Source organism: Mytilus trossulus, chromosome 3, assembly GCF_036588685.1.
Source record: "Mytilus trossulus isolate FHL-02 chromosome 3, PNRI_Mtr1.1.1.hap1, whole genome shotgun sequence".
Taxonomy (NCBI): domain Eukaryota; kingdom Metazoa; phylum Mollusca; class Bivalvia; order Mytilida; family Mytilidae; genus Mytilus; species Mytilus trossulus.
In genome coordinates, this window is record NC_086375.1 from 25,945,651 (window position 1) to 25,961,537 (window position 15,887).

Genomic DNA, 15,887 nt, shown 5'->3' on the forward strand with positions numbered 1-15,887 from the left:
CTACCCAGAGTGGCTAGAATTATATATATATAGATATACAGTACATAAATAAAATATTATGATAGCTTTTATAAGACTGATTGCTTTAAAAATTAGTGGATGACTATTAAAAGCCATATGGTGTAGAGCTGCTGTCTCATTGGCAATCAAACCACATATTTTGATATGGGACCCAGAGAAGGCAGTATGAAATCTAATGGTGGTTGTCAAGTACAGTGCATATGTTGGTAACAATACAAGTTTGCCCCTTTGTTTCTCCATTTTGAAAGGGTCTCCTAGGTTCCACTTGCATTTGTATGAAACAACCTTTAGTTTATTCATGGTTCACTTTTTGTGTAAGATAGATTTGTATAGAGGAGCCTCTTCAGCTTTCAATAAGATCATATTGTTGATGATCATGTAGGAAATTTTGGTTATGTTTTGTTTTCTATATTTTTCCTGTACAAGATAGTGAGGGAAAACTATCTGACAGCAGCAGCGGTGTAAAATATTTGTATAAAGCTATATCAGAAGGTAGAAGACCTTGATGCTTCATACCATGTTTGCATATACTTGTATGACAAAGTGTCTGCCTACCGGTAGTGTGTCAGTTGTCCTTGACCTAATTTCCATGATTTAGTGACCGCTTCTTAAAAAATTGGGTTGTTTTTGTTATGTAATTTTCTCACCTTCAAGTAATAGGACAAATATATTTGGTATATATGGGTTCCTAATAGGATAAATATATTTGGTATATGGGTTCCTTGTTACATTTACATGTCAGCCAGGCTTCAACTGATCTTGGTTCAGCAATCAATTTATTTGAAAGATACTACAGCCAGTAGTTGAATAATATTTGTTGTGGAGAATGATTCAGAGTACATTTCAGTCTGGCAAGTGTCATCTGACCTTGACCTTGTTTTTAAGGTTCATTTGTCAATGCTATGTTTTTGTGTTTTAGTTGGATTTTTTTAAACTTCGATAGGTCAACTTTTTTTGGTGCATGGAATGATTGTAAGGTGTATATGTCTGTTTGGCAGGGATCATCTGACCTTGACCTCATTTTCATGGTTTAAACTTTCAACATAAAACCATTGGACAGTAGAGAAGATTAGAAGAAACATCATTTTATGCACTCTTGTTGTATATGTGAAAGACATTATTGTCATAAATTATCATATGATAATTTCTAGGAAAAACTTGTACCAATTATTTGCTTGACATCCAGTCGAAAAAACATTTTTGCAGAAATGTTTTTTACAAAGCCTGGAAAATGCCTGAAATCATTTGGAATTACCAGAAAAATAAGACAACATTAATCATTCTACAAACTTGGTTCAATCACTTTCACTTGAAAGAAATGGTAGAACATGAGTACCAGTAATAATATTTTTCTCAGCAATAACATATTTGAAATATTTTTAATAGACATTTCTGAGATGCAAAATAATACAAAAATATATAAAAAAAATAATATCAGTCTCCTTACAACTTAAACTTGTACAAGTAATTAATAAAAAAAAAAAAGTTTATTAATTGAAATGAAGCAATCATTTGGGGTCTGAAAAAAAATATTACACAAGTTCGATCTTACAAATCTTTCTCTACAAATACAATATAAGTATTTGGATCACTTTTAGTTGAAAGTGTACTTGATTTCAGACTCTTTGATACCAAAATAAATCTATATTGCTGTTCTTTAAAATATAGGAACAACAACACCTCTTCAAGTACCATCTCCCGATCTGATCTTTAGTCCTTTTATAAAGAATGATGTATCCTTCTTGCAGCTACCTATACCCTTGGTGGAGGTCTCAGCTTGCGATTACTCTGTAGAAAAAATATTTTATAATGCATCATTTGTATCTACCGGTACTAAATTAAGCCACATAAACCACAAATTATAGATTTTTATCCTCCTTCAAACACATTTTGGAAAAAATATATTCAAGATTTTAGCTTATTTTTTATTTATCTATATATGTTTATACATGTAAAAGTTTCTTGGGAATGAGGGGGGGGGGGGGGGGGGGAATTCCTGGTTATTAATTTAATTTCTTTGTTTTGTCAAAGCCTATAGAAATTGTCTGTTCAATTTAACATATAAATCTTCATTTCAATTTTTACCAACAAATTCTCAAAAATTGATACCCCACAAATAATATTGAATCCTCTGTAATGGATGCAAAGTTCTTTTTATTCTACAAAATGAACATTTAAGCCTCACTAGATAAAGTCCTTGCTCTGTTGACTCAGTCACTTACTTTGCTTGAGAAAAATTCACATTACTGCTGAGTTCTTGAATTTTTACTATTTTTTTAATTCAATTTTAACATTTAAAATCAAAGATTTTACAAGTACAAATGTACTGTGTTATTGTATCTTTAAAGCATAATTTGTAAATTAGAAAGTTCCTCATGATTGATGTTAAATTTTAAATCAATTCACCAAATTATTGTTGTGACAGCAGCTTGACACTGATACGTGGTAATATGTGAGCAATTTTTGGTCTGATGAAAGATACTTCAGTATTCAAATATAACGAGTTACAAGATGGGGTATATGCCTATCATGATATTGCATTTAACTTCTAATTAAATAACTGCAAATGGTCTTCACAATCCATACAGATTGATAACATTTATATGATGAATTAATAATATGATTTTAGGAAACTTGTCTCCATAACTTAGAATTGAAAACAAGGCAGGCTGATATATTAAATAATATTAGTAAATGTTTTTAGGGTGACTGCAATGGTGTGTTAACTAGGATAAGTTCTAGTTGTCTTGTTTTCCCTTAAGATGATATTTCTTCCTTATGTATGTCAGCAAACTGCTGTCAGATTTTTACCCGTCGAGTTCCAAGAGGTGACTTTCTTTCAAACGTCTGCTTCTTTTTCTTCCTTCTTTCCCGATCTTTTTCACGTTTTTTTTCTTTGAATGCCTCAGATTCCTCGAAAAAGATTGGTTTTGCTCTCTGGCATTTTCTTTTTTTGAACTCTACTTTGGGTACCTAGAAATTAGATTTCAGAATAAATGTATTACTTACCATAAAGTATGACTTTTGTAGACTTTGAGTCATCATTCCTTCAAAGAAGAAATACAGCATTTAAAATTGAATAAACCTGGGTTAGTTTACGATTTCAATTACTGAAATTTTAAATCTATTCTGTATGGCTTTTCCCAAGTCAGGAGCCTGTAATTCAGTAGTTGTTGTTTGTTGCTGTGTTACATATCTGTTTTATGTTCTTTATTTTGTACATAAAATAGGCTGTCAGTTTGAATTGTTTTACATTATTCTTTTTGGGGTCTTTTATAGCTGACTAAGCAGCATGAACTTAACTTATTGTTGAAGGCGGTTAGGTAACCTAGAGTTTTTAATTTCTGTGTCATTTACGGAGAGTTTTCTCATTTGCAATCATACATAAAATGAGAAGAATGGAAACATCTCTATATAAATTGTGAACATAGGGCAATAGGTTTTGAAGAAGAGTTGGATTTAAAACTTTTGAAAAACAAGACAATATATACCAAATAAACTTAAGACTAAGAGTATTATACACTTTCAATCTAGGCTTTCAACTTTGTGTACTGTTTGATGAAGTTGTTGAATCTTGATAAATCATTCTTTCACCAGTTTAATTCTGTTTTAATAGTTTGTGGCTAAAAAATGTGTTAATATGTTCTATACAATCATATTCCAAGGGAGGTAACTATTCTGAAAATGTAGATTCATTATTATTTATTGGATTCCATTTTTTCGTTGATTTTGTGGTTATCGGTGAACTATGAATTTCAATGTACAACAAATTAAAAAAATCTATAAGAATGTATGCAGACTTTGGCTTAAACACAAAATCAAATATCCTTGACAAGGTAATTTTCCTGAAACCTTGAAAATTGGGCCTCAGAATTAATTGAATCTACACATTAATATATGAGTGACTCTTCTTATGGACTGAATTACTTCAAGATTTGATGAGAAAGACCTATTCATGTACCTTAGAGTAGCTCAACTTTACCTTTTGAAACATTTCTCTATATTCCTGGATGGGGTAGTCATTTACAATATTAAGTACATAATCGGCTACGTTAGCATCATTGACTTCATTGTACGAATCAATTTCTTTATCCACCATTTCAACTGGTTTAGTATCATCATCTGCAATTGATATTTAATAAACTTTTTAATTTTATGAAGTAATTTATAGTAATAGTATGCTGAAATGAAATGATTGATGTAATCCTGTTTAAAAATCTATTTTCTGTTTTGAAACACAGGTACTTATATAAAAGAAAAACAATATTGACACTTTTTTGAAAATCATAGATGAACATTTTTTTTATGTAAATCATTTTTTTTAATTATTATTTAATGAGACAACAAAATAATAGCAGATACAAGGAAATAAAAACTTAAATAAATGCAAACAGATTGAAATGGTAATTCTGATTTTTTCCTTAGAAGTTCAAAGTTCCGAGATTTTATCTAATCAACTATACTGATTATTTCTCTTCCTTGTATTAAGGCTGGTTATTTTTCTGTTAAGATGAGAATCTGTTATGTTTTATAAATTTGGCAGTTAAAAAAGATGGTATATAACACTACAAGGAGATAACTAACTGCTTTCTCCAACGAAAATTTTCCAATAAAGTGTGTTGTTCAAGTTTCTTGAAATTTTCACATTTTTGTCAAATTGTCTAAAGTAAACATTTTGTCAAAATTTTATGAAATTTGAAAGAGTCAAATTGATTTTAGTGAAGGAGTTTGGTACTACCTTAATAAATGTTTTTATATGCATATCTAAGCCCTATACCTATGATATTCAACAGGTCAACATTCTCCTCAAATCTTTCTGGAATGCTGTCTAGCAGCTTCACAGCTTCATGTAACATAGGAGTAAAGGGAATATACTGGCTTAATGATGGAGTACTGAAAAAAGAAATTAAATTTAGTGTTTGTGATATACATATGTTTTTTTTTACAAATTGTGACTTGGATGGAAAGTTGTCTCAATGACATTGATACCAAATCTTCTTTCGTCTATATATAAGCAAGATAAAACTAGAGGCTCCTAGGAGCCTGTGTTGCTGTCCTGATTTTCATGTTTACAATTGATGCATTAAATAATACAACCGTTATATTTTGCTTTAATTAGTATCAGAGATATATTAAGTCAAAAACTGCATTTTACCCCTATGATCTACTTTTAGCCATGATGGCCATGTTGGTTGACAAACAGGGTAATTTGACACATTTTTGCTGTCTAAACTATTTGTATAAGCTACATATTTTATAGGGAAAAGGACCTGGATGCTTAATATCTGGTAAACAAAAGCCTTACGTTATGAAATTTTCATTTGTCATATTAACATTATCCTTGACCTCATTTTCATTCATGATTGTTCTGCAATTGATTAAAAACAAATATGTACTTTTCTTGTTTTGTGATTTCTCACTTAGTATGTGTATTTTGATGACTATATTTGGTATATATATGAGTGAGTTCCTTGCAAGGTCTTCATGTCTTTATCATTCTCTTTTCCTCACACATAAAATTACAAGCAGGGCCCATGCCGAGTTAATAAATTTAGTTTTGCTCAAGTTTTCAGTGCTTTTTTCTTCCATTTATTTCCAGAGGTGAAATTTAGGAAGGCCCAGGGTCCCTGCCCTTCCCCTCTCCCTCTTTGTGGGAAAAATTTTGTTGATTATTTAGGGAGTCACCAAGACATGACTGGAGCAGGCCTCTACTAAGGCAGTCAGTGCCCCGTTCTCCCTATGAACATTTCTGGATTATAACATATCATTTCCTTTGCTATTCAAGATCACTATAATTAATCACTTTTATCAACAATACACCATTTTGCAGTGCCTTGCCCTTCATGGTATACATTATCACTAATAATTTCTGGTGTAAACATAAGAATTAATTATAGAATTCACATATTAAAACAATAAATATACCCAAAGTTTCTCCGTTTCTGCATTCTAGGTGTAGCACACAAAACTGATCTAAACATTGGTGTCTTTGGAGTTGATGGTTGGCTATAACTTAAACCTGTAAGTCTAGCAGAATTATAACATGGACTTTTCAAAAGAGAGTTCATAAGGTTCTTTTTCAGTTTTGCTTTGAAAGCTTTTGGCAAACGTGACTCATTTGCAGGATAACGTTCCTGGTAAATAATAGTTTGTGTACTGACTGATGCACATGGTGATTGTATTTTCGGAACTCTTGGACATTCTAAGGGCAAATCAAAAGAGGTAGTATTTCGTTGTGCAGGATCAAACATTCCAGATTTTGACACATTGTCATGAATACTGGGTTCTTTGTCCTGAAAACTGAATTCTTTGTCATGAAAATTGAAATCTTTGTCATGAAAACTGGGTTCTTGTCCAAAATTTGGTGAACTGCTTAATTCTGGAATACTATTTAATGTCTGTGTCAAGCTGAATTCTTCATGTTCTGTTGTTTCTGGAACACATTGTTCTTCATCAATTGCATTTCTAATGAACTCTTGGACTAGAGGTACTTCAATTGGTCTGACTTTTTTGTTTTCCAAATAGTTGACCATTCTATTTGACTTGCTCATTTCTTCAAAGGCTTTAAGATTTTTTCTCTTTCTTGTCTTTAGAACTTCATATTGATGAACCTGGAAAATTTTAACACATTATGTTTAAAGAGCTGCTAAAACATAATAATTTTTTTTAGTGGTGAACTTTGTGAGCAAAAATTAACAACAAATATTATTGTTTAACAAAATACAAGTTTTCCATAAGGTTTTGTATGCAGAATTCAATAGTGAAAACTAAGAAATGCAGTAGACATGATAATATATGAATTCATTGGTGCTCAATGCTTTTTGTCAAAATACTTTAGCTGTCCTTTTTACTTTTTTGATACAAGTCTTTTGAGACGAAATGTATACTGGCACTCAAAATCATAATCATGGTATCTTTGATGAGTATTTTCCCTCAACAATGTGCAAAACCAATATCTTAAAATAAGCTGTAAATGCAACGAAATAAATCAAAGACTGAAAGTGTTTTCTATATATATACTAGAGGATGACTTTTTGTTGACTCCTCTATGAAAGACAACATCTTTTTTTATTCTGTCAGCCTAAAGATATCTAATGTGAAAATTAAAACCATGATTAGAATAATATTCTCAAATTTTAAAGTTTCTGAAATTTTGATAGCAATTATTTATTTTGGATTATAAAAAAATTCAAGTTGGATGTTAGTTTTTTTTTAAATTCCAAATTAATTTATTTTCATAAGGGAAATAACTCTGGGTATTCTACAATTTTTTTATAAAAACATTGTTATGCGTTTACTTTTCTACATTGGTTAGAGGTATAGGGGGAGGGTTGAGATCTCACAAACATGTTTAACCCCGCCGCATTTTTGCGCCTGTCCCAAGTCAGGAGCCTCTGGCCTTTGTTAGTCTTGTATTATTTTTAATTTTAGTTTCTTGTGTACAATTTGGAAATTAGTATGGCATTCATTATCACTGGACTAGTATATGGGCAGGAATTCACTAGTGAAATTTTAGGGTCAATAGTGTTTATCCAATTAAAAAATAAAGAAATCATGCAAATATGGAGAATAAACATTGTTTAAATAGCAAAGTGGGTTAGTCTTTATTGCCACATGCAAAAAAAATGGATCCAATTAAAAAATAAAATAAAAAAATCAGCACTTGTTATGTGCTGGCAGTTGAAAACTGTAGACAAAAAGTGTGACATTTCTGCAGTGGCAAAACCCCTAGTCATATTTAGAATATGCCTGAAGAATTGTTCTTCTATAATAGTTGAAAATCAACTGCAAAATGATCGGTCTATCATTTAGAAACCCCATTTTGTACAGAATCCGATTATTGCTGCAAATAAAATATGTTTGAAAATGGACAAGTGCATGTAACTTTTCGGGTCAACAAATTTTACATGCACCTTTTCATTAGCTGATTAGCTTTGGAAGCAAGTTATTGGTTCAGCATGGCAAATTTTGAAAGGTGTCAACAATGGTTACAATTTGGATTTCATGATTTTTATCAATCAACTGAAGTTTGAAAAATATAGAAGGTAAGAAAATTTATTTCATTTTCGTGTCAATACTGCCCAATAATACTCATCTTTTTATAACAGTTGTATACTTTTTATAGTAAGCATTAACATAAATATTTTTTTCAAATTTCAACCCACTGATAATTACATTAAAATGTGGCTTTGTCATCTTTCACACTTGTCATCTACCAGTGATCAAGCAGATGATAAGAGAGTGGGACCAGGTTAATTTTGACCTCACAATGAAGTGTTACATGCACTTTTTGTGTAAATTAGGTTCTTTGATAATGATGTGTGACTTGCTTTGCAATTTTGTCAAAAAATATAAGTTTATCTTGTATTTAAACAGGTTTGACCCTTACGATATTCATTTTATTGCTGGAGAGATTTCTGTACATAACATTGACACGAAAATATTTACCAAGGAAAGGTGTCTATGATACATGCAAAAGCTTTTTTTTGTACGGTTTGCCTTATCAATCTAATTTTTTACATGAAATACCACAGATTAATTGCCAATTTGATTAACTAGTACTTGTATTCATTCTCAGCATTATAAAGATAACTGGCCACTTAATTTGAAAACATAAAATGTAACATTGACACCAGAATAAAAACAATATTACTTTATTACACTTAAAGCATAACTGGCCAGTGCATAATATTAAATCAAATGTAAATTTATGCTGAATTTTTAACAGAGAAGTTGTTGATCTTTCTTGATTTCTAGACTTTACAATATTTACTTGTAATTCTTATCGTTTAAAGGCATGTAACATTGACACATCTTCTGCGTCCAGGTTACATGCTACAACCTAATAAATGTGCATACAATTATTCAATCAATAAAATCTTGTTGAAATTTAAAATTTGCTTCATTAAAATGATATTAAAGAAATAAATGAGTTTTAATTATTTGTGTTTATTTTTTTCCTGATTGACTAGCAATTTTTCCTCATCATTTGTTGGTGTTCCTGTCAATGTTACATACATAACCCAGAATTATAATGTTTTAAAAGCATTGATTTCCAAACCTCTGTTATGAGCTTTAAAATGAGTTTATCTGAGTTTATAAATGACTTAAACATCTGAAATATTGTCATCACACAATTTCTTTGATGCTCCTATGATAACTTTATGAGTAACATGGACTACGATTTTTGTATCAGGTCTTTTTTGTGTTACATGAGAAGATTTTACTGTGTTGAAATCAACAGTTAATCTAATTTTTAATATTCAAAGTTATTATTATGATACTTATTTTAAAAAATAATGTATAAAGTAAACCCAAATTAAACTTTTTTTTCATTAAGAAATTGTGTATGTAACATTGACAGAGTCTATTATTTAGACTTTCACATGTTCAGGCCAGTGTTACATGCGTAAACAAAACTTACTGCCATATGGAGCTATTATCTTATTTTTTATTTTACAAAATTAAAGCGTTTTTATGTTTTCCTGTTTAATTTGTCTTTTAACACTAGTTAGTAACATTGACAACAATATTTTGTGTCCAGATTTTTTTATGTTACATGCAAAGGTATTACTTCCTTAAAGTCAGACATTTATATAACATTTTATAACCTAAATGATTAATTAGATATTACTGGGCAGCAATTATATTATTTCTCCAAAGTTGACTATTAAGCACACCACTTTCATCTTCTGGTCTTCATGTATGTAACATTGACATACAACCTTTTACTTTCTGTCAATGTTACATGCATGAACAGAACTGATAACATTTACTAACTCCTTTGCTCTATTAAGAGATTATTGATAATTTAACTTGTTTTACCACCATCAAACTTCATCTTTATTTCTAAATTTAGACATTCTTTTAAGAAGTGTATTTTCTTCATTGACAACAAAATTGGTGTCGGTCTTGAAAATTTACATGCAATTTTTAATAAAAAAAATCTACAGGCAATATAAACCTAAAAAGGAAAAAGTTGATCAGCAATAAATGTGATGAAGAAAACTCTCAGGAAGATGCTGCAAAAAGATACTGTCCCTGTCAACCAGTCAGATAGTGATGTCCCTGGCAGCCAGACAGATGGTGATGCATGTCCCTGTCAGCCTGGAAGATAGTGATGTAAATATCAGTCAATCAGTTAGTTGGTGATGTTCCTGTCAGTCAGTAAGTCTGTGATGTTCTTGTAATCCAGTCAGAGGGTAATGTCCCTGTCAGCCAACAGATGGTGATGTCCTAGTCAGCCTGGCAGATGGGGATGTTCATATTAGTCAGTCAGTTGGTGATGTTCCTGTCAGCCAGTCAGATGGTGGTGTCCCTGTCAGCCATTTCAGATGGTGATGTCCCTGTCAGCCAGTCAGATGGTGATATCCCTTTCAGCCTGTCAAATGGTGATAACCCTAGCTATCAGCCTGGCAGATTATGATGTCTGTGTTAGCCAGTCTGATAAGGTCTCTATTAGTGAGTCAGGTGGTGACGGTCCTTTAAGCCAGTCAGATAGTAGTGTTTGTCTGTGTCAGAAAACCAGATGATGGTGACTGTGTATGCAGACATACTAGTGATCTCCAATTTGACCATTCTACAGCAGTGTAGAAGATAGTTATTTCAAAATCTTGTTTATTTATCCCTTTTCAATCACCAGTCAACACATGTATCATGTGTATTTACTGATGCTCATTATAGAAATCATGAGAAATTCCATTTGTAACATATTTTTTTTAATTGTTATGCCAATAATTGACATTCCAGAATATCTTTTGCATTATAAGAGGTTCAGGCTCCTTCTGATTTCAAAATAATAATAATAAACTCATCATGGATACCAGAATTGAAATTTTGTAGGCCAGAAACGCTTTTCGTTTACAAAAACTCTTCAGTGACGCTAATTATAAAACAAAAAAGTAAAAGAAGGCCAAATAAAGTTGAAAACAGGACTATGGTCTAGTGGGTGTTGGTTTTCTCTTCTGAATTGTTTTACACTGGTCATTATGGGGCCCTTTAAATTGTGGCTTCCTGTAGTTTAGGTAACAAGTTTTCAAGATGAAATGGCATTGAAAAATCGAAACAAGATATTTGAGAGTTTCTATATTATTGTAAATTTTATAATCTATGCATGGATTTTGGTTCTGATTAAGGGTAGATTAATTGGGTTTTTTTGTTGTTTTTTTTCAGATAGATAGTTGAAAATGTTGGAGACAGAAAACAAGAAACAAGAAACTTGTTTTGAATGTTTGAAATAAAATTTATTGTTTAAACCTTAAAAAGTTATCATAAATGTAAGATTTACCAGCAGAAATAAAACGAGATATTGGGTAATATGTCTATCAGACAACAACCTCAAAGATGAAACCCAAATTGTTCTTTATAGAAGTTATGTAAACGATTGAAAATAAGATTCTCAATAAATGCAGCTGTATCAACCTCTCGTAGATTTGTCCATATTTTGTCTTGGTTTTTCATACTATTAATTTTAAGTGTAACTGTGTCACATGAATGAGGGATACATGTAATCATTTTGTACCCTTACTTTGTCAGTATTAGTTATTGAGTGAGAAACTTGTGGATGCTGATGGTTGTGTGGTTGTCTTCTTATCAATTTCATCCCTGTGCATAAAAAAAACGGGTTGCTTAAACTTACTGATATAAAAATGTTTCATGTTGTGGAAATTTTGGATGACTCCTTCATCAATTGATCTATCTTTGGTCTTAATTTGATTTTTCTGGTTATTTTGACATTTGAATATCTTTTAATTTAGCCTTCCATAGTGTACCACCATGAACAAGCATAACTACTGGTATAGTTAAAAAATATGTCTGCTGTCTGAAATTTAGGTGAATGGTTTTGGTATTAACCACTATTTAAATAATATCATATATGAGAAATGTGGCAGTATAATTGTATAATTTACATTCAGATGGTTGTTTGGAGGCTTTTTATATCTTTTAAGGTCAATTCTGGCATGGTTCATTATTCATATATTTTGTGTCCACGTTACATGCAACATTTAAGTCACTATTTTATGACAGAAATGAGATAATTGCAAAAATATTAATACAATTTTTTAATGTGAGGGTAACACAATGAAAAAGAGCCTTTACATGTTCAGAAAGAAAATGATTCTTACTGTATTTATCTCTTAAACATTGCATGTAACATTGACAGAAAAGTAGAGGAAACTTGTTTTCACAAAATTTCTGAAAGAAATGAAAATATACATTTTAGAGTTTTGATGATAGACAATGTTTTGTGATCAATATATATGATATTGAATGTTGAATAAGTTAAGGAATCATTAATCTCAATTTGGAAAAAGTGTCCATGTTACATGCTCCAAATTCATTATTTGCATTGGTAATCCAAACTGACGCAAGTTTGAAAATGATTTTTTGGTTACAAATAGAAGGACACCATTTGTAGCAATAATTTGTAAAAAAAGTAGAAGCTTATAATGATTTTTATTTTTTTCTTACAATGTCACACTAAAGTAGCATTAGTGAATTCCTGCCCATTATATATTTGTTTAGGGGCCAGCTGAAGGATGCCTCCAGGTGCGGGAATTTCTCGCTACACTGAAGACCTATTGGTGACCTTCTGCTGTTGTTTTTTATTTGGTCGGGTTGTTGTCTCTTTGACACATTCCCCATTTCCATTCTCAATTTTATATAGTGAAGATTTGTTTCAATGATGCAGCAACTGAGCAAGGGCTTAAAAAAGAAATAATTGGTTTTCTTTTAGTAATTTGTACACAATGACTTTGAAAAATTAAAAGAAAATATAAATAGTATATATTTAAACACCATATTCTATAATACAAAACACAGTTGATTATATCATTAGTATGTTAATTCCTTGGATTATTTTAAGTTATAACTGCTTTTAAATACATTGTTTCCAAAATATTCAATTATTGGCATATACACCAATTTTACTAAATTGGTTTCAGAAAAAAAATTTGAAACATTCTTTTTAGAGAGGGACTTAAAGGGAGTGGTATCTGCACAAAAGAACGTGAAATAAAATTGCCATGTCAGTATGAACAAACAATTAAATATGTTTTGCACATGGATCTTTTAACTGATTTCACAAAACACGGTGAATAATGAACCTTTTTCACAGCTACATGTAAAATAGAAATGGCAAAACACATTGTATAAAAATAACCCATAACCACCCTCTTAAAATATTTTATGATTAAGGGCCTGAGGCAGAATAACATGGTTTATTACCAAACTCAATGCAGAGTTCAAGAAAAGTGTCAGTCCTCAGGATTTCACCACCAAAATTTTGCATAGGACTGACACAATTTTAGTATTTTTCAATAGATTAATAGTGAGGACCAGCAGATTTTCTTCAAGGACCACCAGGGGGAGAAAGATTTCGCGAACTCAGTCAATGGGATCAAGCAAATAAAAGTAGACAAGTGTTCATTTACTAAATCTAAAAGAATTAAAGTACAAAAAATGGTATAAAAAAATGGTGAAAAAAACCAGTAGATCTCAAATGTAACTGTCATACAAATGAGAGGTTTAGCTAGCTGTGAAACCAGGTTCAATTCAACATTTTCTACATAAAAAAATGCCTGTTCCGAGTCAGGAATGTGACAGTTGATATTCGTTTGTTTGATGTGTTTGAGCTTTTGATTTTGCTGTTTGATTAAGGACGTTCTGTTTTGAATTTTCCTCAGAGTTTCATTATTTTTGTGATGTTACTTTTTCCATATTCTGTTTCTGAATAATATGTTGCTATATAGTCTATAGAATAGAGAGAAAAAAACACCTGGATAGTGGAACTGATTTCTTCAGCGTCAATTTCAACAAGAGGCCTATTCCTCAAACTACGAAGATAATATCCAGGCAGGTAATTTTTCATTTTTAACTGGACGTTTTTAAAGACTGCGTCGTCTGCTTTAAAAGAAATTGAGTGGAAAAGTCTCGAAAAGCTGCGAATGTAATTCCGGCTTTGTAAATGATTCAAAATTGATTTATTTGAATAAGAAAAACAAAAGAGTAACTTACATTCATATCAATAAAAGTAATTTATACATAAAAACTAACAGTGTGTTAATTTTGTTCAAGTTTTCAAATGAAATAATAATTCATTCCTGGTCAACCGATCTAGGTTTTAATTTTAGTTTAACTGTTTCCTGTTTCGGAACCTTTCTACTTTTTACCATGGTTTTGAAAAGCCGGCATACAGCGAAATAGGGAAATAATGATTATCATGATTATATAGTAAATATAAGTAAGGGCTACTTTATACAGTGCAAGAAAGTATGCATTCTTTATTCAGAAACTAGTTTACTTCGTTTGTCAACGTATATTTGTTCGTCAATACTGATGTTCCCCTGGAAACTTTATCAAAACATTGCCTGAGCCTGAGGCTGTGGGAACAAATATGCTATACCCTGTCTATTCCATTATCAACAACTACTGTAGCATTTTTTCCAGTGGAAATAATATTTTTGGGTTTTAGTTTTTCATTTGAAGGAATTAACCTGACACGCCACTGCTTTATTTCAGTACTTGCCCCAGTAGTACTATATATATATATTTTAAGGTTCATCATAACAAATGGACAAATTTGGCCGTATTTTCACCTCAAAAACTACTCTGTGTACAGACTTACCTGTGCTGTTTGGAAATTTTTAATGCCTAGCATCCACTAGATATATAGAGGTAAAATGTACTTTGTGTTTGAGAAAGATAAAAACTTTCTTGGTTTTTGATGGGCATTTTTTTTCCTCTCTGCAGAAGAGGGGGGATAGGACCTTTATCGGTACTCCGGGATCGGGTGTTTTTAAGCTCGGGATTTCGGGATTGACCCATTCAGGATCCGTGAATTCTTTTTTTCTGATTTCGGGACGTCGGGATTTACTTTATTTAAATTCGGGACCTCAGGATTTCGTATTTTTAAGCCCGGGATTTTGGGATCAGGACCCCTCCTATCCCCCTCTGCAGAAGGTGCAAAAATAAACAAACACCTGAATTACTTTGATACTGTCCACTCACTGACTCAGATGAACTCTTTAACTCGCCAACAGTTGTGAAGATACCTGGTGTCCATGTCAATTAAGGACAATGAAAACAATACAAACCGTTTTTTTACCTGAGGGAGCATCTCATAGTTGTACCACAACTTAGTCAATTTTCACACCTTTTGCATGAAGGAAAAAAAATGCCCATCAAAATCCAAAAGAGATTTTATCTTTCTGAAACACAAAATGCATTTAACTTTATTATATCTAGTGGATGCTAGGCTTTAAAACTTTTCCAACTTTACAAGTAAGTCTGTACTCAGAGTAATTTTTGGCTTGTAATACAGCCATATTTGTCCGTTTGTTATGATGAACCTTAATCTAACTTGAGTGCAGTGTTGGACCCCATTACTATACGGCATAAGGCAATTTACTGTAGTACAAAACCAAATTATTGGGCAGTTTTCTGCTCTTTGGTGGAGTTGTTATCTCTTTGGCCACATTCCCTGTTTTCTCATGTATCTGACAGATTGTTTGATGTTGAATAAAAAAATGTTGGCATACATTATTTCTAATGCAAATTGCAGAGGCTCCTGACTTGGGACAGGCGCAAACATGTGGCAGGGTTAAACATGTTTTTTGAGATTTCAACCATCCCCCTATACATGCTATACCTCTAACCAATGTAGAAAAAACAAAGGCATACCAATATGCACAGTAAAACTCAGTTTAAGAGAAGTCAAAGTCCCCTTGTTAGGCGTTTAGTATTATACCATCATAATATACTATATGAGAAGAACATAACTATAATGACTATATATATTTGCATTATTTTGGAAAACTTTTCACAGCAACTATGTAGTTGAAGTTTGAGGATCTGCTATATATATA

At 31.5% G+C, this 15,887-nt stretch overlaps 1 protein-coding gene across 2 annotated transcripts; it reads right to left on the reverse strand.

Moving 5' to 3' along the window:
* Nucleotides 1-1,381: 1,381 nt before the first annotated feature.
* LOC134711000 (uncharacterized) lies at nucleotides 1,382-13,929 on the reverse strand. 2 transcript variants are annotated; one of them, XM_063571425.1, is made up of 6 exons: nucleotides 13,799-13,929; nucleotides 5,947-6,632; nucleotides 4,799-4,914; nucleotides 4,004-4,143; nucleotides 2,833-2,994; nucleotides 1,382-1,809 (listed from the first exon to the last, which is right to left on the reverse strand). In XM_063571425.1, the coding sequence occupies exons 1-6, from the start codon at nucleotides 13,889-13,891 to the stop codon at nucleotides 1,774-1,776; spliced, it is 1,233 nt and encodes a 410-aa protein (XP_063427495.1). In that variant the 5' UTR covers nucleotides 13,892-13,929; the 3' UTR covers nucleotides 1,382-1,773. The 2 variants fall into 2 exon arrangements, with proteins under 2 accessions (XP_063427495.1, XP_063427496.1); XM_063571426.1 differs by lacking the exon at nucleotides 2,833-2,994 and adding an exon at nucleotides 3,031-3,068 and having other exon boundaries at nucleotides 1,699-1,809.
* Between the last annotated feature and the right edge of the window lie 1,958 nt (nucleotides 13,930-15,887).

Excerpts from the sequence above, each read along its gene's own strand:
- LOC134711000 (XM_063571425.1), bottom strand. The coding sequence starts at position 13,891 with ATGAAAAATTACCTGCCTGGATATTATCTTCGTAGTTTGAGGAATAGG. Across the intron at positions 6,633-13,798 it reads AAATCAGTTCCACTATCCAG|GTTCATCAATATGAAGTTCT; the intron begins GTGTTTTTTTCT and ends AAAATTTTCCAG. Across the intron at positions 2,995-4,003 it reads ATAGAGAAATGTTTCAAAAG|GTACCCAAAGTAGAGTTCAA; the intron begins GTAAAGTTGAGC and ends TCTAATTTCTAG.